The sequence below is a fragment of the Vipera ursinii genome (genome assembly GCF_947247035.1).
Source record: "Vipera ursinii genome assembly, chromosome: 7".
In the NCBI taxonomy this organism is placed as follows: Eukaryota; Metazoa; Chordata; class Lepidosauria; order Squamata; family Viperidae; genus Vipera; species Vipera ursinii.
Window position 1 is genome coordinate 55,098,020 of NC_139521.1, and position 27,887 is coordinate 55,125,906.

The window sequence follows — 27,887 nt, forward strand, 5'->3', positions numbered from 1 at the left end:
CATGATACTTTATAAGTAAAATGCATTCATCCTGTTGCTACCCATCTATGAGGCTGATAGATGGGTAGCAACAGCATGAATGCATTTTACTCTATTGGCATCCCATAGATTATAGATGTTATTATTGAGAACATAGATACTTAATAGGAACTTATTAATTTGCTTTTTAAAAAATAGCATTTCCATCGAATCCAGGATATATCTCAGCTTGAAAAACAAGATCCTTTTTAGCACTTTGTAAAATATGAAACCAGTATATAAGCTTCAGGTTTACCCTAAATACACCATATAATTAACTGGTACATTTAGAATGTAGCAAATTCTTCATTTATTGGGGAGTCTCTGGTATTCTCTGACATTGGTTGTTTGCTTGCAGACATTTTGTTATCCAGCTGGGTAACACCATCAGTACTAGTGAGAGTGGTGTTTGCTCTGTTTATATACAGTAGCCTGTTTTGCAAGTATTGGTGAGTGTGCAGTTTTCTCCTTAGTAGTTCTTTGATTAGGGCATTGTGTTCTGCCTGATTCTTTTTCATTTTAATTCCTATATACTAGTTTTACATTAATTTTTTATTTTTTTTAATTTTAATTCCATTTATATCCCGCCCTTCTCCGAAGACTCAGGGCGGCTTACAAGCTTAGCAATAGCCTTCATTCTATGTATATGCCTGCTTATTAGGGCTTTCATACACCCCCCAAGTGGCATTATTACAAAGTCAGCTTAATTGCCCCCAACAATCTGGGTCCTCATTTTACCTACCTCGGAAGGATGGAAGGCTGAGTCAACCTTGAGCCTGATGGGATGCGAACCTGCACTAATTGCAGGCAGCTGGTGTTACTTAAGGAGGCATTAGCCCACTGCTCCACCAAGGCTCATAATGATTATACCTTTAATAATTATACCTTTACCTGGTTTTCTACTAATGTCACTTTTTATTTCTATTTTAGTGTAATTGTTATATTATTATTTCTATGTAGGTCTGTGAGCAATATAAATTTGAATGATTGGCTTATTTAAAATGTGCTTACGTATATGCAATGTAGTCTCCAAAGAATTCACACAGAGCCTCATAATACACTATGAAATTCTGAAATTTAATTAATGATTACCACATTGCAAATTACCGGTATGTGGAAGTTACCATGCCCTGCAACCTTGGATGAAACAAATTGTCTGAGTTTTTTCAGTCTTGCTGCAGGGCTCAGATTATCACTGGAATAGCCATAGATGATGCATAGTTCTTATTAAAAAAAGAAAGAGAGGGGAGTATAAAGTTATTGATTTTTTATGATAATAAATATCATAATAGTTTTAATTATGATAAAAATAATAAGTTTATTATTAATCTTAGTAATAGGATTATTTATAATGCTGGATTCATTACAAAAATTGCATTGAAATTGTATAGAAATTGTACAGTATATGTGCTGGATTTCCTTTGCTCTTTCACAATGTATGCAGTAAAATTGCTTGGAATATTGTTACTAGTCTGGCATTGATAGAATTCTCTCTTTTACCTAAGGTTATTTAATTAGGGTGTTGATTCTTATATAAATATAATAGCAAGTTGGTGATGGCTTAGTTGTGAGAAAAGAGCAGTCAGAGGTATGGAGGGGAATTAAGTGCATTATCATTTACCACTAAATTGATTCAACTCTAAATTGATGCCAGATAAGGGTCAAAGCAATGCAGGAGGGGTTGGACTTGAAGTGCTTGTGGGAATGCAACAACTCTAAGATGATGATGATGATGATGGATCATCACACAGTCAGCCAGATGTTCAAACTGGATTTGGCATTTTTGTCTACCTATCAAGTCCTTACCAAGGACCTGGGATAGGCAGATGTGGATGTTTGATGGTATTACAGATTTCGTCGCAGGATGGAAAGAGTTCCTAGTAAGGCTGTCTTTTGCAATTGACTAATGGTGAATTTGTCAATGCCAGTGGTGTTCAAGTGTGCTCCAGTTGTTTTGGGACTGCACCCAAGGCGCCTATTACTATTGATACTACCCTTGCTTGCCTTTGCCACAGTCTTTCTATTTCTATTTGTAGGTCTTTGTATTTTGTTATCTTCTCCAGTTCTTTCTCATGTATTCTGCTGTCTCCAGGCACTGCCACGTCCACTATCCAGATTTTTTTGTCTTTCTTATCGACAATTGTTAGGTCCAGGGTGTTATGTTGCAGGTTATGTTGTTGTTGTTCTTGTTGTTGTTAGTAGTAGTAGTAGTAGTAGTAGTAGTAGTAGTAGTTGGAAGGGACCTTGGAGGTCTTCTAGTCCAACCCCTTGGCCAGGGAGAAACCCTATACCATTTCAGACAAATGGTTGTCCAGTCTCTTCTTAAAAACTTCCAGTGTTGGAGCATTCACAACTTCTGGAGGCAGGTTGTTCCATTGATTAATTAATCAATGGAACAACATGCCTCCAGAAGCAGTGAATGCTCCAACACTGGAAGTTTTTAAGAAGAGACTGGACAATCATTTGTCTGAAATGGTAGACTGTTTCCTGCCTGGGCAGGGGATTGGACTAGAAGACCTCCAAGGTCCCTTCCAACTCTATTATTATTGTTGTTATTGTTATCATCATCATCATCATCATCATCATCTTAGAGTTGTTGCATTCCCACAAGCATTTCAAGTCCAACTTTTCCTGACTTGCTTTGACCCTTATCTGACACCAATTTAGTGTTGAACTTTAATTGACCCGATTTTTGGACTTAAATAAATCTTCTGTGCTGCAACGTTAGAAATGGTTCTGATTTTTTGCACCTGACTTCATTATAGTAAAACTGAATCCTGATCAGATTAAAAAACTATGGTTGATGATTTGTGTGTGTACATGTACATATACATACACACATACACACACACACACACACACACACACACACACACACATACACACACATTATATATGTTCCTAAGTTTTCTCAACAACTTTGGATCCTCCCTCCCCCAAGTTTTGCTTGGAGATTTTCTTTAATTCATCATTATCCTTGAAAACACAAGTAGGGTACCATATCTGGACTGCAAAAATCAGGACATCCACTACAATATTTTCAGTATCATTTTGCTGCCAACTAGAAGTTATCTGAATTAGTCTGGATATATAGTTACAGTCTGTATAATATGTGAATCCAAAATATCCAGTAACAAAGAAATTGAGGGAATTGGTTCTCTCGTAGAACTAACATAGAACTAGCATTTGTATAATACCACTAGGAAAAAATAATAACAGTTCATAAGGTGGGTGTTCTCCTCTGCTCTTGGTTGCTTCCTCAATTAGGGATTCAGTTAGTGTTACTTTTATATAGGTAATGTTTAAGTGTTCTGTTTGTTCCTCATTCCTTCATACGCTGATGTTTAAAAAAAAAAACAAGACCAAATCTGCACACCAATAGTGTCTGTAAATTTTGCCTCCATTGTTTCTTACAATAGTTAATGACTATTGTTTTTTTTTCTCTTTACGGTCACAAAGTATATTTGGTGCTGTTCGAACGGGTGCTTATATGGTGTATATATTGATGACCAAAGGACTGAAGCAATCAGTTTGTGACCAGAGTTTTTACAATGGACCAGTCAGCAAATTCTGGGCATATGCATTTGTGTTAAGTAAAGCACCGGAACTAGGTGAGTGGTATTTTTTTAAAAAAAATAAAAACTTTATGGGACATAATGAAAGCAAAAGAGCAAAGCTGCAAAAGAATTTACCTTGGTGTTTTAAGTGGTTTTAAAATATTGTTGTGCATCCCCATAACTTTCGTATTAGCAAATTTGAAAATCACTTTATCTCCTGAATCAAATTGTAAAATGAAAAGCATACCAAAAAAACTTGGGGAAATTCTTAATCCATGTGGTTTTGATTTGAATTATAAAATTTCAGAATTCTGTTATTTATTCTATTCTCCAACTTTACCTTTGTGCTAGAAAATAGCATTTCCTCCATACAATAAATGCTGCACTAGCCCGGAGAATGATTAACACAGCCACAAATTCATAATGTCTTAGTGCTGTGAAAAGTGCCAGGTGGAAGGATCAATTCATTAATGGGTTAATTTTTTATAGACTAGAAGAAACGAAATAACTGTTTTGATACTGTAACATGCCTTAAAATGCTTTGATATTATTCAACACCGTGTAGTTTAGGCTGTTTTGAGGAATCTTTTCTCTTTAAAACATTCTACTGGGGCATCATCTGATTGAAAGCATAATAAAAAATATTTGGCCCCTGTGCTTCAGAATGAATTGTGATTATTGTAGATTAAGACAAGTTGAGTCCTTCGGGAAAGGGCGGTATATAAATTCAATAAAATAAATAAATAAATAAATGAAAGCAATCCTTTATGAAGTTGAAAGATTCTATGGGGATGCATATAACAATGTTTCTGGAAGATATCAAAACAGAATGGACAATTTTATTATAGGCCTGTTTCCAGAAAAAAATGGTTTCAGAATCACTTTGAGAACATATCCAAGCACTTCTATTGCGTCTATCTATAGGATTGCTTCTATCCAAGCAATCCTATAACTAAACTCATTGCAAGCACAGTAATCCTTGGCTTACGCCTGTTAGTTCAGTGACTATTCAAACTTGTGGCAGCATGGAAAATAATGAAGGTGCAACACATCCTTGAAATTTCAACCATCCCATGTCCCAGAGAAGTTCTCCCATTTTGCTAAGGGACAAGCAGAAGCAGGCCTTGTGTCTGTAGAACACTCTCCATCTTGTAGTACTGCGTGTTCCCGTCTTTGTTAGATTAAGAAACTCCTCCTTTCTATTTAACAGAGCATAAGAATAAAGACTAGGATTGTTTTAACCTTTTTTCTGCAATGCATTTTCACTTTTTTGCTATTATAATTATGTCACATTTTGCTACATTAATATTATTGCTCACATGTCAGTGCACATAATGTACATTGTCATGCATGACACAGAGAATTTTTTGTAGTCTTTTTTTCATTCATCTTAAAATGAAAACCAATAGTGCTAGTTTCTTTCAAGTGTTTTTTTGTCCTTAAATTTGCCTGATCTGTGGTTTTAATGTTAAAATTCAAAGCAGTCTGGAAACCACTGAGAACAAGATAAAATAAAATAATTGGAGGATATATTTCTATGCAGGCAAGTGCATACCAAAGATATCCAACAAGCCAAATATTAGTCATTTTATCATAAAATGTATGACAGTTTGTTTAAAAATTAATCCTCACATATTCTACAGCAGAATAGTAGTGAAGAGAGATGTGTAAAATACCAAAAAAATGCCTTACAGCACATTCACAAGGTACAAATATTATTTTTTCAAATACATATTAAAGAGCTGCAGGTCAGAATGTTTCATCGCAAAATATTACATAGACTATTCTCTTCGTCAACCATTTATAGAAATATCAAAAACAGCAGATTTGATTATTTGGATCTGCCCAAAGATCTTTGTTTATCATTAGACTCATTAGTATAGTCCCATTTCCAAATTCTACATTTGCTAGTGAATTGATGCTGACTGTAAAAACAGAAATAAAAAATGAACAATATAAAGAAAGCATTGTTTCAGAGAATTTCTCATTTTCGGCACTGAGCAGGAAGAAAGACTTTATCTCTGTTATTTATGTGCTTATGTTCCTAACTTATTTAAAATTTAATGTGTAAGAACCCATTGCAGTCTAAGTAAAGCCAGTTGCAATTGCTTATGAAAATGTGATATGGCTAATAAAGCTACAGAAGTTGCACTTGAAAGTGTTTTTAAGACTAGAATATTACTGATGAAAAAGAAGCATCTAATTTGTCTTTTGCTATCATTTTTTATTTGAATTTTGAAGCCCTTGCCTGCATAGAAGTGTATCTTCTGTGTCTCAAAGATAACGTTCAGATAAATATACAATAGCAAAAACATAATTTTAAAAGTTAAAAGAAACAATTGAAAGAAAGAAGAAAGAAAGCAGCATAGGAAATTTAAAACATTGTTAGTAAAGTAAGTAAGAGTGGCAGGTTATCTACTTGGAGAAGGGAAATAAAACACACCTACTCAATCTGGAAAAAAAAACCTTGATTCTGCTGCTCTTCTTACAGCTTTATTTTGCTTATTGCCACAAACTGAAATAAAATGAAATATTGAAAGCCATATCTATGAATTAAATAAACTTTGTTTTCTTCTAAAAATGTATACTGGAAAAAATACTAAAAGACAGTCAAATATATGGTAGATCTTCACAATTCAGCTGGAAATATGAGGTGTTTAATCCAAAGAGAGACCTGAATCAAGTGCATCATAGAATTAAAGTTTCCTTACAATTCATATTAATACTGCCTTAACATATACTAATGTCTTATAAATAAAATTATTTTTTCCTGTACTGTTTTGGGTGATGGTTTTCTATAAAAAATATTTTTCACTCTAAAGATGTGAAGAGAATAAACAAGGTTAATCAGAGCTGAAGGACATTAGCATGATCTCAGAAAGCATAATTAATTTGGAACCTAAGTATGTTGTTCATTGATATATGTTCTTTTGATTATGCTATTACAGGTATAATAGATTATCATAAAGATGTATTTAACTAACATTCAATAATTTATGGATGTTATCTTCATTATTTTTTGTGTATCTTTCCTTATTAAGAAATAACCATTAAATTTAAGATTAGGGCATGGCAGAGATTTTTATTACCATGTCATTATACAAATACAAATGGTCATAATTAGAGACTCTAATACCAATTTTAAGGTGATATTGCATTCAAAGTATTTCTGTAGAAAATCCTTACCTCTTATGTTAAAGAACACACACATTTTTAAAATGATGTAATGTTTCAGGGTATTTCACAGGGTTCTTTTAGCATCTTCTAAAACCATGTTGTACAATACACATATTGATTCTATTCTTTTTTTCTCCCTGTAGGAGATACAATATTTATTATTCTTAGGAAACAGAAGCTCATCTTCCTTCATTGGTATCACCATATTACAGTACTGCTTTATTCTTGGTACTCTTACAAGGACATGGTGGCTGGTGGTGGCTGGTTTATGACCATGAACTATGGAGTACATGCAGTCATGTACACATATTATGCCTTGCGGGCTGCAGGCTTCAGAGTATCACGCAAATTTGCCATGTTTATCACCTTGTCACAGATTACACAGATGTTTGTTGGCTGCATAGTCAACTACCTAGTCTTCGCCTGGATGCAACAAGGCCAATGCCACTCCCATGTTTACAACGTTGTTTGGTGTTCCCTCATGTACCTCAGCTACTTTGTGCTCTTCTGTCATTTCTTCTTTGAGGCATACATTGGCAAAACAAGGAAAGCGAGGAAGGCTGAGTAACGCTAGGAATACTGCTAAGCCACCACTCAGCTCATCGACCAAACCAGAAAAAATGGCACAACAAAAACCATTTATATGCGGTGCAAATAAAACTCAGCAGCTGTGGACAGATAGGTTTGTTCAAACCAATACATTTTTGATCATGTTATGGTGTGGACTCAAGGAATGATGTTGCATCTTAGCAGGCTGCTGTAAGATATCTTCTTTCTTGCATCTCTTAAAAGCAATCTTGCATTTAGAAAATAAAAGGAGAAGAAGATCAGAATTTTGCAAAATAAAATATTAAAATTTATGGTTTCCCCAATCATAGATAACCTTTATTTTAAATGAAATTTATTATATTCTTTCTAACTTTTGTTTTTAAATATATAAAACTTGAACAAACTTTAAGAAGAGGAAACAAATAGTCTGTATCCTATGAATCTACAAAACTGCCTTACGCTGTCGGAGCATGATTCTTCGAGTTCCATCTTGTCTACTCTGACTGGCAGCAGTTCCACTAACCTTGGGAAATGCCCTGAATCCAAGGATTAAACCTTGGACATTTCTGCAGGCAAAGTATTTGCTCTCCAGTTGAGTTAAGGATCCTTCCTATACAATGCCAGTATTTCTGCAAAGTGGGAAAAATCTCCTTCTTGAAAGGGTTGCAGTCTAGGAAGCCAAATTATAAAAAATTAAAGGTTCCTATCAAAGCTCTTATTAGGGCAGCCATTTAAATTCCACTGAGGCACTACATGAAAAAATGGTAACTATGGGTGCACGAGAGAGCATGGGTACCTGTGTTCATATATATTCTGTATTATGCTGTCAGAGGATCTGGTATGTCAGTTAAAGATTTAGAATGGGAATAATCTGAGAATTGAATACTTTCTTCAGAAATGCATTAGAAGGCATTGATTCAAGTGTATTTGCAGTCCAAAACACGACCGAGAATAGTGTTAATATTGATTCAATCTATTTGCTGGAACTATTGATAATGGAGAGCAGGAGAAGAAGGGGGGGCGGGAAGGGATAGGAAATGGTCTTTCACAACAAGCCAATTTGCAGAGACCTTTTCAGCTACTGTGCTGTAATGGCCGATTCTGTCCTACTGTTTCAGATCCAGAGGATATCTTAAAGTATGATTGTTCATTCTTCATTTAGTTGGTATATGTCCTCTGAATCACTTGATCCAAAGTTATTTCTATTAGCTAGAATTGTTCAAAATAAGGAATGCAAAATTACAGTAGAACTGGTTTTTGGAATAAAGTATCATGTCTTCTCTTTCTTCCTGTTGATTCCTCTGATGGCTCACAGCTCATGACCACAGGATTGTTAAGAGAACTTGTAATTTCTTTGCCGTAGATCATAAACACAGGTACAATTTTCAGTGGTGAATGCAAATTGCTGCTCCTACCAAACCAGTCTAAGACTCCAGTGACTGAGGCAGAACCATCATAGGGAGAAGAAAATAGAAGCTGTTCTAAGATGGTATAGCCCGAAGGTACAGCATTAAGTGCAATTGGATCGAGAGGTACAAAGACAAGCAAAAATTAGCTTTGGAGATATATTAGCATTAGATAGATTAGGAAACAAATACTATGGTATGGTACATATTTTATATTTTTATGAACTTCAAAGAATAGATATCTGCAACTTTAAATGGTATTTTACAGACTGTATATGACTTTAGCTAACACTGTGCTTCTGTATTTGCTTTCGCAAGCAATGCAAAGATGTTTAAAGTGCCCTCCTGTGGTCAGTTAGAGATACTACTCTAGAAGGCAGACCATGCAATCCTACTGCAAGCTTTGAAGAGGGCAAATCCTGAATAGAGTGGTTGTGCTGCAACAAATTAATGTATAGAAAAACTTCATGCTCACTTTTTTAAAAAAAATCCATAGGAAAACTATACTGTAGCATCCTTGATTGCTTAAAAAGACATCTGGTTCTTCAGTCAGCTGCAGATAAAAAGATGCCACTCTGAACCTCAGAGAAATAGCTGAAAAGAGCCATATTTTCTACAAAGAAAAAGTAGATTGTATTATCTGTAAGATTTCAGTCCTTACAAAGCCAAATAAAATATATAACATTCCTAATACTTCAGAGAAACAAGTATGTAAATTTAATGTTACAAGTGTATTAGCATATTTTCTCATTTCTATGTTTGATTCTTTCAACAATTAGAACTAGAGAAACAATTGAAAGCTGCTGTTCTACGTATGGAATCAAACATACATGTAACTACATATATAATCCTTAAATGATTTGTCCAAAAGAATTAATGGGGCCAGGCAGAATCACTTTTTTTTCTAATGGAAAATGTCAATGTTCTTGCTTTAACCTCAGACCGTAGAATACTTAGTACCTTGATTTAGCTTCAACTGTGCTGTCTGTCATTCAGGACTCAATATAATAACCCTGTTAGACATAAAGGGCTTTCAGTGTTTCATGATGTCCAGGAAAACTGCTACATTCTATATTACTGTATGTGAATTGTATTTAAGATTGGGGGGCTGTGGGATTGAGAAGCTCTCTAGGGCTTAATCATAACTGTGAAAAACTAAAAAAAGTTTGTAGCTGTGTCATTTAAGTTATTGATGTTCTGACAATGTTATACACTACAAGAATAACAATATATTAAGTAGAACATAAAGAAATAATAGTAAATTATAGGACTTATAGGGTACATGGGCATTAAATTAAAATGTAGACAATGTTATTTGGGGTTGGGGGCTAAGATTTAATTATATTCCACAGTAAGCCTTCCTTTGCTTTCTGCTCCCACAACAAATATTTGAAGCAAATCTAATGTGTGGGAAAATTGTGGGAAATAGTAGTTGGTAATTTGCACCTGTGCCCTTACCATATGCATCTTTCATGCCTCTTTTAAGTATTTCATTATAAGCTGATCTACTCATTCATGGAAAATTTACTTTTTTAAAAAATAGTATTTCACAAGGGATGCAAGAATGTTATTATTTTTGCTCCATATAACCAAAGGAATGGACTACATCAGTGAAGCATATTGATTTAAAAGTTTTTTTTCCTGTTTTATTCTAGTATTAGTAATAGTGATAAGCAACCATTTAGTTTCTTTCTTTCTATGACTTGTGAGAATGCTTTGATAGGGCAGTTCTGAGATAGTTGTTCAAATGCACAATGTCACAGAACTCCAAATAGAGCATTCCAGCCTTATTGTGATTTATTTTTGAAAGTGGAAGTTAGTTTGTTATTAGAAAGAAAAATGAGAAAAAATTGATATTGCACTGTTATAATAATAATAGCAGTTATAAGATGTACATTTTTAAAATAAACCAGAAGAAGACAGGCATTGTTTGTCCAGAATAGCATATTCTGTCCAGAACTAAAATATTTATATCCCAATTCTCCCATTCAAATAACTGGCTCTGAAAACATGTGAGGCAATAGCTAGTTGGTACCTATTTTCTTTTACTGTATTTGTAAATGAGCATTTTGCATATCTTTGCAAATATACTGCAATGCATAATGGCCTAACATTTGTCACCTTTGATATTCTTATAAGAATAAATTCAGCTAAGTTACTATTTAGTAATTGGGTTAAATTATTGCAAAATCTGCAAAATATTTTTCCTTATTGGAAAGTTAATTGGAAATCTTGATTCCTGAAGTTCCATAAACAGATTATAATGTTTTCTGAATTATTTGTAATTTTCTTAATTGGTGCCCCTCGACAGAATCTCTTGCTTTAACCCTTTAGGTCACCAAAATATAGTGAACAAGTTAGATATACTTGCATGATCTATTCTTTAGACCTAGAGAAGCTACAAATTTTGCAAATTACCTAAACGTATGCCAGCTAGCTCATCTGGAATATACACGATTCAGTGCTGATGGTCCCATTTTTAGACTATAGATTACATTGAGGCACGTTTTTCATTGTCATGGTAAACTTTTCTTGTTGAACAAGTGAATTCATTCAGTCAGTCTCAGGCTAAGCAACCACCTTATATGGCCTAAATCTAGAAAGACAGTCACGCTTAAGCATGCTGTCAGGGGATTTGTCTGTGTTGGTTGAGATGATATAGAAACAGGCGACTCACAAATATATAGAGAGTAGTGTGGTTAAAAAGATGTCATCTAAAGGTGGATTAGTAACTGCATGAACATGACTGTCTGCATTGCCTTGAAGAAACTTCCATGCAGAAATATGTCTTAAGATTTGGTATTTCTGGAGAATGGAAGACTGAATAGTTTGAAAGGTTAACCATGCAGTCATATCATGTTGAATCAAAAACAAGACCTTCTTAGTTCAAGGGGGTTTATTCCCCAGTAGGTTGGGGTAGACCCAGCCATGTCCACAATTTAGCACTCTGACTCATACATCAGTCCTGCTAAAAATTTCTCTTGATTATTTATCACTGATGGTCAGTTTGCATACCAGCCACTTACACATCTTAGAAAGTAATTTTCTTGCTCTGTGTTTGCCAGGAGTTGTAAATTTCTCTCCATCATCGTAAACTGTCCAGGAGCTTTTCTTCTTTCTTAGGGCCAGCTTCTTTCAAAGAAGAATTTCAAATATAATCATCTGGGAGAAAAGCATGGGCTTGACCCACTAAGCAATTTCCTCAATTTCCTCCCCATAATAAATTTAATTAATTTAATAATTTTCTGTAGCACATGACACTTAACATAATAGCCTGGAAGCATACCCTGAAGGGCACTGCATCTGATATTTAAATATTCACCAGGTGAAATTCCCAAATGATATTTTCTTGGAGTTCTGACATGTATAGATCCATCAGAAGGATGCCATAGGACATTTCAGGGTCTACTACTCCCTCCTCCTCCTCTTCCTCCCCCTCCTCCTCCTTTGTAGGGTAATACAACTGTAAGACATTGTTATTGAGAATTCCTTGAAATTGAGGAAGGAATTTTTTTCCCGCCCTTTGTTTTCCTAATTCAGCGGCTCATGATCAGATCCTACTGAAAGCCTTCATTTGGAAATTTATCACTAATTTAATGCATCTAGTTAAAAAATGCCAATTTCTTCCTGCTGTCATTCTATTCCCTGTGAAAAGGTGTTTTTTTTTAAAAAAAAAACATTCATTCTTTCAGCATAATAGTTTTTCTTTTTATGAAGACAATTATTTCCCTTTTGAAGAAAAAAGCAACATGTGTCAGTTTGGTTAAAATGGCCCTGAAATTGCTAGTTTCGAATAAGCCTGTAAAAAGAGTGTGTTAGTAAACAAAAATGAAAAATGAATCCATACTCGTGATTTTTTACTATCCACCTTTAAAATAGTTTCTTGCACAATGAATATAGGCACTCTATTTTCTATTTTTATATATGTAGATAGGTCATGACTGAGGAGGATATCTTTAAATGCTGTTGAGGATCATAGTTCTAACTACTATCCCTTGGAAAGAAAAGATATAGCAGGCAGGGATGGGTTCTACTGTTTTCACAATAAGCTGACTTTGTAATAATAAGCTGACTTTGTAATAATGCCGCTTGGGGTGTGTGTGTGAAAGCCCTAATAAGCAGGCATATACATAGAATGAAGGCTACTGCTAAGCTTGTAAGCCGCCCTGAGTCTTCGGAGAAGGGCGGGATATAAATGGAATTAAAATAAAAAATAAAATAAAATAAGTCATTAATGAGCAAGCAGAGTCTCTAACCTTCCCCACATCCCCTAGCTGTGGGGAAAGGTTCTTTATATTGAAATTTCACAGTTGAATTCATAGCGGCTAGGACACGGGTAGGCAACCTTGGCTCTTTTATGACTCATGGACTTCAACTCCCAGAATTCCTGAGCCAGCTTTGGCTCAGGAATTCTGGGAGTTGAAGTCCATGAGTCATAAAAGAGCCGAGGTTGCCTACCCCTGGGCAAGGATAAGAATCTCACTATGATTTGCTTAACCATAGTTATTTTTTTAAATAAACCACAATTGGCTGGGATCACATAACATGCGAAGCCACCATCCACAATGGCTGATTCAGGCTATATAATCAACCATAACCCAACAAATGATATTTGGTCTTCAGCATGTTGTGCAAACCAGGAATGAATTTTATTAACTGCCCATTCAACTTTACAGTTCTTTGTTCTGCCAATGAACTGAAGTGTCTTGTGAAAAGTATAGTACTTTGTACTTTTACAGCAATTGCAACTGAGTTACATAATCTCAGTTAAAGTACATCAGCTTTGTCAAAAGGGAGAGGTCCTTTCCATCCACTGCAGTTATTGCACCATAAACACTCTTATTTTGAACCAAAGCCGCTAAAGTTTTTCTTGAGCAATGGGAGATGCCATGCTCTCTCCCCCAATGCCAATCATTTCCATTGCTTCAGGGATCTTGCTCAAGAAAGTCGTATGATTTGATCATCTCATCTGTTTAATTGGACACCAGCAAATGCATGCCAACACCCAAACGTGGGTGAGCCCTCATATCATTTTCCAAGAGAATTACTCATCTCTATGTGTCAATAGCAGTCTAAGTAACCTGCCGAGCATTTTATTTTTTTCTAGAGTCTCACTGTCTAGCCAAAATGAGACCATTTACATCATATCATTCTTATAGTGCCCTACTGGTTCCCAGCATGGGATTTCAGGCTTCTCAACCTGTCTTCATTCTCCAGAGCTATTTCGCTCTTCAGTGTCTTAAAGTTTGAATCAGATGTATGTTCAGATTAAAGTTGTCTTTAAAGTATCTATAATGATTAGGAATAGCTTTATTTTGCCATTTTCAAATATGGATGTTTCATTACATAAAGGGAGAGTTTTTAATTTTAATTTTATTTTGGTATATCAATATTCTAAATAAAATGTGATTTTTTTGGTTTAAAATAACACATTTGTCTGTGTCTTATTATGCACAATATACCTTTTTTGTTTTTAAAAATATAATAATAGTAATAGTAATAATAAAGTCAATGCAAAGAGTCAACGCAAAAGGAATACATTAGGAGAGTCCACAAAATACTAAAATCAAAGCTGAATGCTGGAAATATAATTAAAGCCATTAATACATGGGCAAACCCAGTGACATGCTATCCAGCTGGAATTATCAACTGGACATTGGCTGAATTGGAACACCTAGACTGGAAAATGCGTAAATTTGAATATGCACCACGCTCTACATCCATGAAGTGACATCAACAGGTTGTACCTGCCAAAAAGTATAGGGGGCAGAGGGCTACTGCAAATCCACCAAACTGTAGAAGAAGAAAAACAAAGTTTGAATGACTGTGAATCAAAGTACAGAAAAATTGCTGCAGGCTGTGAAAACAGCATTATAAAAATAACAGAAACAAAGGCAGAATATAAGGAAAAACAGCTAGATGACAGATTAAATAGATGGAAAACCAAAGCTTTGCATGGACAGCATTTGAAAAACATTGAAGGAAAATGTGATAACAACTTGACATGGGCATGGCTTAAGATGGGAACCATCAAGAAAGAAACAGAAGGCTTAATACTGGCTGCTCAAGAACAAGCACTACAAACTAATGCCATGAAAGCAAAGATACAAAAATCTACTGACAATCCAAATTGCTGACTTTGCAACGACAAAGTTGAAACTGTTTCACATTTAATATGTGAGTGCAGCAAAATCATGCAAACTGATTACAAAGCTAGACATGACCGAGTTGCTAAACTAATCCACTGGGCATTGTGTAAAAAATACGACTTGCCTGTGTCCAAAAAGTCATGGGAACATAGGGTGGAAAAAGTTGTCAAGAATAAGAGGGTGAAGATCTTGTGGGACTTCCAAATACAGACAGATCGCCATTTGGAACACAACACGCCAGATATCGCAGTCGTAGAGAACCAAAGCATACAGTTGATTGATATCGCTGTACCAGGAGATGCCAGAGTCAAAGAAAAAGAACTGGAAAAAATTACGAAATACCGTGACCTGCCCATTGAAATTGCGCGATTATGGATGAAACGTGTAACAGTGATACCCATTGTCATTGGGGCACTGGGAACTATGTCCAAAAACTTTGCAAAATGCATCAAGAAATTGCAGCTTCCTGCAATAACTCCAGCAAAGCTATAAAAAACTGCACTACTCAGACCATCTTACATTTTAGGGAGGTACCTGGTTGATACCTAGGATGCTGTCAACTATTAGTGCCAGTCAATTTGAATGTTCAGTTGACTGAGGTTCATGTTTAATGAATAAAGGTTTTATAATAAAAAAAGTTGGAAGGGAGCTTGGGGGACATCTAGTTTAACCGCCTGCTCAGGCAGGAAACCCTATACCAAGGCTTTGGCACCTGGCAGGTGATACGCAACCGTGCTAGAGAAGTGGTAGCAGGGCAGAGAGGAATGAGCTGAAGCTGCAGCGCTGCACAAACCCGAGGGAGAGACAGCTGGAGCTGCAGGGCTGTCAGGGCTCAGCAGAAGTGCCAGGATCAGTGCCAGGCTCCAGCTGATTGCCACTTCTGGGAGCTGGAGGTGCACTGAAGAGAAAGGAGGAGGGAAAGAGGAGAGGATATAAAAGGAGGTTTTGGTGGGAATGGGCCAGTGAGGGGCTGCCTCCGCCCCGCCCCATGAGTGTGTGAAGAGGCGGCAAGTGCCCAGCTTCCCTGCTGACCGTCTTTACTGACCACTGAGAAAGAAGGTAAGTGAAGTGCTTCCGTTTCCCCTGGGATACCAGCAGTCGCACACTCACCGCCTTCTCCGTGCACCCCCAGGGATGAGGCAGAGATGGTGGGAGAGCCTCACTGGCCCCAGGGCTGCATTCCACCTTTGATGGCCCCACCAGTAGATCAGCGCCATGCCCGCTCGCTGACCTAGCCTCGCAGCCACCAGGTTTTCTTTTCACTGACTACTCCTGCCTGTGTGGGATAGTGGCAGATGGTGGCAGTGGATTAGCATGAGGCAAGACCAGGAGACAGCAGGCACGGTTCTCAGATGTTTATTAAGGGGAAGCACCGGCTTAAAAACACCACCGGGACTCCCTGCTATTTATACACAAACTTGTTCAAGCGATATCCAATAACAGTGCGGCGTTCTCCTACCGCGTGGCAGCGGCCAATCAGGTGTGGCTAGCTGTTGACAGCTGCGAGCTGTCAACGAGCTGTGCCTTCGACCAGCTGGTAACATTTGACAGCTTGGTCGCTACTGCGCATGCGCAGCCCCCGGCAACCTGACAGCTGTCATTGAGCTGCGCCTGCACGGCCGCTTTGACAGCTATCATAGTCAGCTGGTCGCCGCGCCTGCGTGGTGGTGAGCCGCAGCCCGTTTGACAGCTGACCTAGCCTCGCTGACCTAGCCTCGCAGCCACCAGGCTTTCTTTTCACTGACTACTCCTGCCTGTGTGGGATAGTGGCAGATGGTGGCAGTGGATTAGCGTGAGGCAAGACCAGGAGACAGCAGGCACGGTTCTCAGATGTTTATTAAGGGGAAGCACCGGCTTAAAAACACCACCGGGACTCCCTGCTATTTATACACAAACCTGTTCAAGCGATATCCAATAACAGTGCGGCGTTCTCCCACCGCGTGGCAGCGGCCAATCAGGCGCGGCTAGCTGTTGACAGCTGCGAGCTGTCAACGAGCTGCGCCTTCAACCAGCTGGTAACATTTGACAGCTTGGTCGCTACTGCGCATGCGCAGCCCCTGGCAACCTGACAGCTGTCATTGAGCTGCGCCTGCACGGCCGCTTTGACAGCTGTCATAGTCAGCTGGTCGCCGCGCCTGCATGGTGGTGAGCGGCAGCCCGTTTGACAGCTGTCAGCAGGCTGCTGCGTTTTCTCCTCACGAACTTGTGAGAGATGGGAACATGTTTAAGCACACAATAGTAACTGCTTAATACACAACAGGCAGCATGGTCACCGGCAGCACTGGCAATCTTTCCCCCTCCTGTCATCTCTTCCCGAGCATGGAGGAAGGAAGGAAGGAAGGAAGGAAGGAAGGAAGGAAGGAAGGAAGGAAGGAAGGAAGGAAGGAAGGAAGGAAGGCTCTGAGCAGGAGGCTTCCCATTTGGACCCCTCCCCCATCATTACCTCTGAATGGCTTTCAGCTCACCTCTCCTAGACCTGCGCACATGTGTGTGTGTGTGTGTGTGTGTGTGTGTGTGTGTACACGCACATGCGTGGTGGGGGTCTCACCTCTTGCAGCCCCACACTGGCATTGGGGAGGTAAAGAACAGGAGAGATGAGAGAAGCTGCAATGGGAGCTTCTTGCAGCCTTCCACAGGGCTGGGGGTGGGAGCTGAGGGGGGCAGGGCGCAATGTGATCACTGGCATGTTGAGAAAAAGCAACAAGTACTACAAAAAAACAGCTTTCATTAGTTTGCAGCCTGCCATCGCAGAAGGTCTCTGTTGGAGGTGCGGGCCTGCAAGGGGTGAGGCCCACCCACCTGCCTGCACTCACTCACACACACACACAAACACGTGTGCAGGTCTGGGAGAGGTGAGCTGAGAGTGAAGCCTCTGCCCACCGCTGCCTGCCTGCTGCCACCTCTGCCTGGAGCCTCTGGCCGTTTAAAAAAAACAGGAGGGGAGGGAGAGAGGGAGGAAGGAAGGAAGGAAGGAAGGAAGAGTCAATTCGATTGGAAATGCCTCAGTTCAAAGGAGAAAGCAATTTTGTGTTCTGTTTTGTCACAGACAGAACTTTGTTAGCAATCCAAGTTAACACTGGTATTCTTGAATTGTGATCTCTTAGGAAAATATCCTTGTGTGTTGCTAACAGCCATTTCTAGTGGGGAAAACAGGACAGAGCAGAGTGGGGGGAAATATTTTCCTTTGCTATATTTCCAGTCTGAATTACACCAAGGCAGGGTCCCTACAAGAGAGCCGTTTTAAGGATTATGTATTAATAGAAAAGCAACTAAGCTATCTCTGTTCCTAAACACTAAAGCTGTTGCACATAAAAAATGGAGGAGCTCTGATCAACTATCACAGCCACCTTTGTGACAGTTTTGCTGCGCTGTTGTCTGTGGATGCCCCCCACTAAATGCAAGCATGGGATAAAATGAGCCTGGTTTGTTCTCAATCTTTTAAGTGGCCGCAGACTACGAGCAAAAGTGGCATTTGATCACAAGGCAAGGAGGCATCGAGAAATGTTTCCCCTTTTACATTTGAGCATCCAAGAAGGGGCAGGAAAGGAGAAAGGGAAAGAGGAAAGACAAGGGAAAAGAAGGAAAGAGGGGAAAGAAGTAAAAAGAAAAAAGAAGGAAGGGAAGGGAAAAAAGAAGAAGGAAGGAAGGAAGGAAGGAAGGAAGGAAGGAAGGAAGGAAGGAAGGAAGGAAGGAAGGAAGGAAGGAAGGAAGGAAGGAGATTATAATGAGAGGAAGAAAGGCTCTGAGGAAAGTCCTTCCTTACCACTTGGCCACCAGCAGCCCTGCTGCCCTTTCGCCATCCCCTTGCCCCTTCCTCCTGGCCTAACCTGGTGGTCTCCCATCCTATTGCAAAGGATGCTTTGGTTACAAAGCCAGGTTTCCTCGCATGGAGAGGGAGTGGTCCTCCCTCTGACCCACACACTTTGCCCTCCTGCACCCACCATGAGCAACCTGGCCAAGGAGAATGAGCACAGCAGCAGCAGCCTCGAGGAGGAGGTAAGTGCAGCCAGTGCCCACTCAGGAATGTGGGGCTGGACTGGGTTGAGCTGCAGGATCCTGGTGCTCCAGGAGCTCAAGGGCTGGGCTGGGCACTTGCCCTCTGCTGCCCAGGGCTCTGGGCAGCCCACACCACTGTCTGGGAGTCCCCCGCACAGCCCAAGAGGGACAGTGAGGCTCCTCTGATGGACCATGCCCTCGTGCCCACCCCAGTCCAATCCCCCCCAGCCCTGCCCACCTCCCACAAGGGTCCCCCAGCCATTGACTTTGCTTGTCAAAAGGTTGCAGAAGGGGATCACATGACCCTGGAACACTGTAACCATCAGAAATATGAACCAGTTGCCAAGCACCTGAATGTAAATCACGTGACCCTGGGGATGCTGCAACAATCATAAGTGTGAAAAATGGTCATAAGTCACTTTTTCAGTGCTGTTGTAACTTTGAACAGTTACTAAGCAAACTGTTGTAAGTTGAGGACCTGTACTTTATCACTTTGTTCCTTTTTTTTTGAACATCAAGTTTTTGACACTTTGCGACTGGTGGTACTTTGCGACTGGTGGTAATCAAATATTGCCTTATCCTAAAAGTGGTACAATCGTTGAAAAGATTGAAAAGCCCTGCCCTATACCATTTCAGACAAATGGCTGTCCAGTCTCTTCCTAAAAACTTCCATTGTTAGAGAATTCACAGCTTCTAAAGGCAGATTGTTCCACTGATTAATTGTTTTAACTGTCAGGAAATTTCTCCTTAGTTCTAGGTTGCTTCTCTCTTTGGTGAGTTTCCATCCGTTGCTTCTTGTCCTTCCTTCAGGTGCTTTGGAGAATAGCTTGACTCCCTCTTCTTTGTGGCAGCCCCTGATATATTGGAACACTGCTATCATGTCACCCCTAGTCCTCTTCATTAAACTAGACATGCCCAATTCCAGCAGCCATTCCTTATATGTTTTAGCCTCTAGTCCCCTGATCATCTTTGTTACTCTTTTCTGTACTCTTTTTAGAGCCTCAACATCTTTTTTACATCGTGGTGACCAAAACCGGATACAATATTCCAAGTGTGGTCTTACCAAGGCATTGTAAAGTGCTATTAACACTTCACGTGATCTTGATTCTATCCCTCTGTTAATGCAGCCTAGCACTGTGTTGGCTTTTTTGGCAGCTGCAGCACACTGCTGGCTCATATTGAAGTGATTGTCTACTAAGACTCCGAGATCCCTCTCACAGTTACTACTATTGAGCAAGGTACCACCTATACTATACCTATGCATTTGATTTTTCCTGCCTAAGTGTAGAACCTTACTTTTTTCACAATTGAATTTCATTTTGTTAGATAGTGCCCAGTGTTCGAGTCTCTCCAGATCCTTCTGTATCTTAAGCCTATCTTCTGGAGTATTGGCTATTCCTGCCAGCTTGGTGTCGTCTGCAAATTTGATGAGTTCCCCATCTATCCCCTCATCCAAATCATTAATGAACATATTGAAGAGCACTGGGCCCAGAACAGAGCCATGGGGCAACCCACTACACACTTCCTTCCATGTAGATGCGGTTCCATTGAGGACCACACGCTGAGTACGGCCTGTCAGCCAGCTACGAATCCATCTGGTGGTGATGCTATCTAACCCACATTTTTCTATCTTATCAAGTAGTAGGTTGTGATCTACTTTATCGAATGCCTTACTGAAATCCAAGTAAATTATATCTACAGCATTCCTCTGGTCCACTAGTTTTGTCACTTGGTCAAAGAATGTAATAAGATTTGTCTGGCATGATCTGTTTTTGACAAACCCATGTTGGCTTTTGGTAATGACTTTGTTTGTCTCTAGGTCAGGGGTGTCAAGCTGTTGGCCCATGGGCCAGATGTGCCACGCCAAAACCATGCCCACCCCATTGCCAGCAATGGGAAAAAAGTTGTGATATATCGTGACATGTCACGTGACGTCACGAGTTTGACACCTGTGTTCTAGGTGTTTGCTGATTCATTGCTTGATTATTATCTTTTTCAAGATCTTCCCAGGTATTGAAGTCAGGCTGATAGGTCTGTAGTTTCCTGGATACATTTTTTTTCCTTTTTTGAAGATGGGAACTACATCAGCTCTCTTCCAGTCCTCTGTCAACTCTTTTCCAGTCCTCTGTATCAGTGTATATCTGGCTGTAAAATATGTAAAACATTGAGACAAAGGAAAAAAACATACTCTTATTAAAATTGTCTCCAAAAAGCCTAATGAAACTATTTCTAATCAGTATCCCAAAATCCTTACAAAACTGTTTCCTAATGAACTCTGAGAACTGCTGTGGTTTAACACTAAGCAAATTAAATTAGCTTGTGCTAATTGTAACCTGCATTGCTAGTTTTGCATTCTATTTATTTATGGTTGAAGAAACAAAAATATGTTCATGTAAACCCAATCTCCAAAAATCCATATTGTGATCAAACTGTTCCTGGACACCATTTTTGTTTATTAGTGTTATGAGCCATAATCTAGCACATTAAAAATTAAGGGCTTCTATAGAAACCCAGCACCCCACTTTGCTATCCTATCCTATCCTGCCCTATCATATTCATTTCTATTTTGCTTTTAGATGCAAAAAAAACCCATGTGCAATGAAAGGCCATATTAGCATTCCATTTCAACACTGAAAATAGGATCAATATATAATTACTTGAAATCTTCTCTATACCAAGTATCTACTTTTTTTATGCAAGTAGATTCAATCTACTTGAATTTAGCTTCCTAATTAATAGCTGCTTCTTTATGCCTTTGTCCTTAGTCTCAGTCAGATCATTGCTATGAAATAGCTTAAAGTTCATTTGGGTTATAGTCTACCTGTCTGAAAGAAGGGAATGAACAAAACAAGAAACAAGATGGTATAACAAAACGAAGAAAGATATGTTGATTGACCCTAGACCATGTAGTACAGTAGAATATAGAGAGAGCCCTAACATCATATAAGAGAGCAGTTTTATATCGTTGACATGGAGTTGTTTGAAAATGAAAGCAGTGGGATCTTGACAGACAATAATAGAGTACACGTAATGTTCCAAGCATTTGTTTTACTTGCCATCACAACTACGATTCATGACACAGACAAAACAAAGTGTGGTTGTAGCAATATACAAAGAGCATCAAAGGTTTACAATAAATATCAAATAGTTAACTATAATCATATAAAAATTAATATATCAATATTGCAATATCCATGGTAGAACCATCCATAGTAATTCTAAAATAATCTTATGTTGTTGTTGTTAGTTGCAAAGTCATGTCCAACCCATCACAACTCCATGGACAATGTTCCTCCAAGGCTTCCTGTCCTCTACCATCTTCTGGAGTCCATTTAAGCTCACGCCTGCTGCTTCAGTGACTCCATCCAGCCACCTCATTCTCTGTTGTCCCCTTCTTCTCTTGCCCTCAATCTTTCCCAGCATTAGGCTCTTCTCCAGTGAGTCCTTCCTTCTCATTAGGTGGCCAAAGTATTTGAGTTTTAGCTTTAGGATCTGGCCTTCTAAAGAGCAGTCAGGGTTGATCTCCTCTAGGACTGACTGGTTTGATCGCCTTGCAGTCCAAGGGACTCGCAGGAGTCTTCTCCAGCACCATAGTTCAAAGGCCTCAATTCTTTGGCGCTCAGCCTTTCTTATGGTCCAACTTTCACAGCCATACATTGTAACTGGGAAGACCATAGCTGTTCCCCCTCTCTCAAGGTACAAACAGCCGGACAAGCAGGTATGAAACAAAAGGGTTAATTCTTTATACTACAATATAATTGCTGTCCAATAAAGTCTTGGCAGCAAGTTACCCACAGTCAGTCAAAATAAGCTAGTTATCTCAAATGTTCACCAACATGAGATAACTGCCAACAAGTAATTCCAAGAAAGTCCAGACAAACAAACCCAAAAGCAGAGATGAAGAGGCGTAGTCACGAAATCCAGACCAGGGTTCACACAGGTAGAGAAATCCAATAGACGTGACCAGAAGCTGTGGTGAATTAATTGTTCATCACAAAGTTCTGAGAGCAGCCACACCCCCTTTTGTACCTTGTGGGATGTGGCTCAATGACTCAGCTACTCCCTGGCCCTCCTATTCATCCTACATTGCTGCAAACGCTTGGCCCTGCGTCTTTCTCAAGGGTCTAGCCATGAGTCATCTTCACTAGACTGTATTTGCTGCAGCTGCTCAAGCTCCGTCCCAGCCTGGCTCCCAGCCTGGCTACTCCCAGGCTGCTCCTCTCGGCCTTCAGATGGAGACAGAAGCCTTGCCAGAGAGGAGGGTCCCAGAGAGGGAGGCCTTGCCAGTTCCTCCCCATCATCCTCAGAGTCCTCTTTCTCGATTAGGACAGGCGTGGGGGTCAGGGCCACAACAATAGCCTTGACTATACACACTTTTGTTGGCAGGGTGATATCTCTGTTTTTAGTGTGCTGTCTAGATTTGCCATGACTTTCCTCCCCAGGAGCAATCTTATACTCCTATCAAATTGCATGCAATGCAAGATGACCATCTGCTACCACATTATGGAGTCCCAATTCTTTGAAAAACATTCAGATTTGATTGCCTTCTTGAAAAATGTTGATATTAAACCCAAAATCATAATGCTAGCTTTAGAACAATCATTGTCCGGAAAGAGGCAGCAACAATTAAAGAAATGTATATTAAAATCTGCTCTAATTACATATTTCATTACATGAGAAGACATGTAATTATGTTATCTCAATTATTATTTGCTGTCAAATCCTATTATCTACCACACCAAATTTAGCTACATCATATTGTATTGTTGTTGTTGATAGCTGCGAAGTAGTGTCTGACCCATATTGTATATTAGTCATAATTCAAAAGAAGTAAAAATAAATTATTGCATCTTTAAAAAATTAAGAGTTGTAATTAAATCACAGGAATTTCTACAAAAACTAATGTACAGTATTAAAAAAATGTAAGCCAAGTTTCCCATTTCTCTGCTTCCAAAAAATATTCCCATTCCTCATAAACAATTATATGAAATGTGTCCTGATATTATGATTAGAAAACATGCTAACATGGAAGTGGTGGTTGTGTTTTTCAGGGAGTGTTACCAGTGGGGATGATTGAGACTACAGTTTCCCAATGATTCCACTTCTTTTAGAGTTGTGGAGGAAAGATTGACCCTTGGGGTGAAATGCCTCAGGACACTGTCTTTTTTGCTGTTGTTTACCATCTACATGAACTTGCTGGACGAATTCATCTATGAATTCAGAGTTGGTCCACTTATATAGCTCCAACCTAGACCAAGCAGATGTAACAGAAGTTTTGACTTAATTTTTGGATGCTGTGGGGAACTCATGAAGGGACCATATTCTGACTGAATCACTGCAAAATGGAATAAATGAGTGATGATAGACTTCAGGAGATTGGGAACAAGAGTCCAGAGCAGCCGCAACAACAGTTGTTCTCAGAAATCAGGATGCCCCCATGCCCTCCCCTTGTAAAGAAAATGTTTTTCCACAGGGCTTTTGGAATGGAAAATTCTAATTAGGAGATTGCAGTAGTCAGATTTAGTGGTTTAGCTGACCATTGGATTTATGCTTTTAGAATCCAACTAGAGTGAATAGCATACAAAAGTCTGCAAATAATTAAATTCCATAGCCCAGGAAGTGATTGTTCCATTTTTTTTCTGTGCTAGTTATATCCTGCTTCAAATTATAAGCTGTTTTGGATGCCACCCCTTAATTCAAAAATTAATTCAAAAACATTAAAGTTAATTCAAACTAAAATTAAAAAAAAATAAAAAATTAAAATTAAAAATTAATTCAAAAACAGGCAACAAGGATTTTCAAACAATAGAAACTAATATGACTCCCTGAGGGCCTCATTAATGTGCATTCTTCCTCTGGTCTTTGAGTAGGCAGAAAAGTACACAGGCATAATTTTCATTCTCTCAATAGCTGAACTCTAATTTGCTATGTAACAAGACCTATGAATGGTCCAGCTTTATTGCATAATAAACTAAGGGCAGAGATTGGCAGATTCACCTAGCTTTATTTCTTTACTTCTCTTTCATCCATCCAATAGCTAACCACCAGGGAAAAAAAACACTACAAATTGCTTTTCCGGCTTAATAAATTCAGGCAATGGGGGGGGCCAGCCACCTAGGGTGGGATACTAGCCACATTTTCATTAGTTTTCAAGTTGCTCCAATAAAAGAGATGTTGTTGTGACAGACATCTTCTTAATTTATTTCAGAACACGGATCTGCCCATTTTGTTTTTTGAAGACCAATAGCCATATTTCCAAAAATAGCGCAGTAATCTGGAGGAGGGGTATGAAGTGAAATGGCAGCTTACTCGCATCAAGAGAACTCCCTCTTAGTGTCTTGTCTTGGTCCCATCCTCTACACAATCAGCTTGCTAACCTGAATGCATGTCCATAGGGAAAGTAAACTGGAGAAACTCATGGCATTGAGAATTTAGGATTTACTAGCATTAGGGGGAAAAACAACACTATATTTGCTGCCTAATATGAACATTCTTTTTTTTTCTTCATCGACCTCTAAGAGTCCTAGATCAAACAAACTGAAAATCAGTATATTAATAATCTAAATTTATTTAGCAGTTTAATTTCCTCTCACCCTGAATCGTGTCTGATACTCGCAAAATCGTAACAGCAAACAGTCATATGTGCCCTGCCACCCTTCATCCTTAGAACTCTTAGGATGGAGATAAAATCAAAAACCAAAATAAACAACCCCTTCCCCCCGCCCCGTCATAAAGCTGGAAATACTCAAAACAGCTTAATAATTTTTTTTTAAAAAATGGTGGGTTATTTTTTCCTTATATGATGCTTTTCCGTTTGCCCTGCTCCTATACAGAAAACATTTAATGTTACTCAGTGCTTTTTTTCTAAAAAAAAAAAAAAAGTGCCGGAACTCTCATCTTGTTAATCTTTTATTTATATAATTTTATTTATATATTTATTTATATAATTAAAAAATTATATATTTACTGATTATGTGGATCTTTGTCGCTCAGCCTTAGCTGCACAATCACTGGGAAGCGGGATGTATTAAAATAGGACACACATTCCACCCCTTACATCACAACACCAGTACAAAAGGGGGAAGCTTGTATCGTGGTAGTTTTATTGTATTATTACTGTATTCTGGAACTGAGTACTGTAGATTATTTTTGAAAACAGGCAAATCCTTGTCTGAAATAATGCTGGTTTTTTATGGATTCACACATTATGCTGAGCCATATTGTTTAAATGTAATAAATCACCATTGGCAGGATTCATACATATGGACCCACAGTCTAGGTATACTATATTTATTCATATTTTATATATACCATAAATTATACATCTAATCTGGATTCAGCAAATATGCTAAAGTGGATCAATCATTTGCTGCCTAAAGTGATGTTTGGATCCAGTCATTGCAAAGCAACATTTATCACACAGTGTATGTCCTAAATAAGTCAGTTTGGGGCATACTCAGGAAACTATGGCCTAATAATATGATGTGTGAACTTATTTAGAATATCCTCCTCTTCTACTTGCAAGGAAACCCTTTTTTGTCTTGCTTTCTGATGTCTGATGAACCTGCTGATGTGGCTGGGCTGGGCGTTGCTGGCAGAGTTCCCCAGCGCTGGAGCCAGAGCAGCTGGTGCTGTGGGAACTGCGGGGCTGTCTCTAAATAGGGCTGCGTGGGGCAGGCGGGGTCACTGGTGGGGTGGATGGGGGTGGGGTGCTTGGAGCAGGGGGCTGCCCCCCAAGGACAGAGTCAGCATCGGAGCAGCTATTGTGGCAGCCGCGGGGCCTGATCTACATGGCACCGGTGCTAACTCCAGCCTCGGGGGGCAGCCCACCACCGCCACCCCCTGTGCCCCTGCCCACAGCCGCCCCAGCAGCGCCGCCCACCTCGCCGTGTAGAGTGGGCCCCATAGCTGCCACACTAGCTGCTCCAGCGCTAACTCCAGCCTCAGGGGGCAACCCACTGCTGCTACCCCCCTGCAGCCTTGCCCACAGCCACCCCGGCAGCGCTGCCCACCCCTCTGTGTAGAGCAGGCCTCACGGCTGCCAAACTAGCTGTTCCAGTGCTAACTCCAGCCTCAGGGGGCAACCCACCGCCGCCACACCCCCACACCCCCTACCGCAGGTGTCCCACCAGCAATGTCGCCCACCCCATGCAACCCCGTGTAGAGTGGGCCCAGCAGCTCCCACAGCACCAGCCGCTCCAACCCCGGGGGGCAGCCTGCCACCAACGCACCCCGCGCTCCTGCCCGCAGCAGCGCCACCACCCCTGCCTCCTGGTCCTCACTTAACTAGTTGAGATAGTGAAAGTTGGGGAGCAGGGAGGGCTGCAAAGTTCCTGCCAACTCACCTTCACTGCAGACAACTTGCTTTTGTCTTTTGGCATGCTCAGCAGCAATTCCTATTGGTTTTCGAAAGCCAATAGGCTTTCAAAAGCCAATAGAGGGAGTAGTACAGCTTGTGCAAAAGGTATTTTTGTGTGTGTGCAAAAAATGCCAGAATGCCGTTCTGAACATTCTATGAGGAAAAAAAGCCCTGATGTTACTTAAAAATGCAATTGAAGTACAATGTTGAAATTGTCTCTAAATACTCTCTGCCATGGGCTTTTCAGGATTGTAAAGCTTCCCCAAACGCTTTGCAGCTTTTATTCTAAAGTCAGCATGTAAGACCCAAAATGCTTCCATTGCAACTGTTTTACTATAATGTTGAACTTGCACTGTTCAGTGTGGAAGAAAAGTACATAAAAATGCACTATAGGAAAGACTATCTGGAACTGCTTTCCACTGTTAAATAATTTTTTCTTCAAATCTAAGAATTTAATTGAAGAAGAGGAAGCCAAAACCACAAAGAGAGGGAAAAAAAGATGACATTCCCATTCCAGTTCTGTAAATTTCACCTAAATGTTATTTTCATTGCAAGCATCTTTCAACAAACTTTTGTTCATTATAGTGAAAGAAAATTGATTGATTTATGTATCTGACAATCATTGTTAAAGACTTGTCGGCTAACTGATTGAACAATCATTTGTTGAACTAACCCA

The 27,887-nt window shown here is 39.4% G+C and overlaps 1 protein-coding gene across 1 annotated transcript in view; it reads left to right on the plus strand.

Moving 5' to 3' along the window:
• The window catches only part of ELOVL6 (ELOVL fatty acid elongase 6), a 77,819-nt gene extending 69,987 nt beyond the window's left edge, over window positions 1-7,832 (plus strand). Inside the window, exons 3-4 of the mRNA XM_083367110.1 lie at window positions 3,478-3,629; window positions 6,896-7,832. Of these exons, the coding sequence (XP_083223236.1) occupies window positions 3,478-3,629; window positions 6,896-7,320 (577 nt within the window). The 3' untranslated portion in view covers window positions 7,321-7,832. The remainder of the gene's footprint in view (window positions 1-3,477; window positions 3,630-6,895) is intronic.
• Window positions 7,833-27,887: the final 20,055 nt, after the last annotated feature.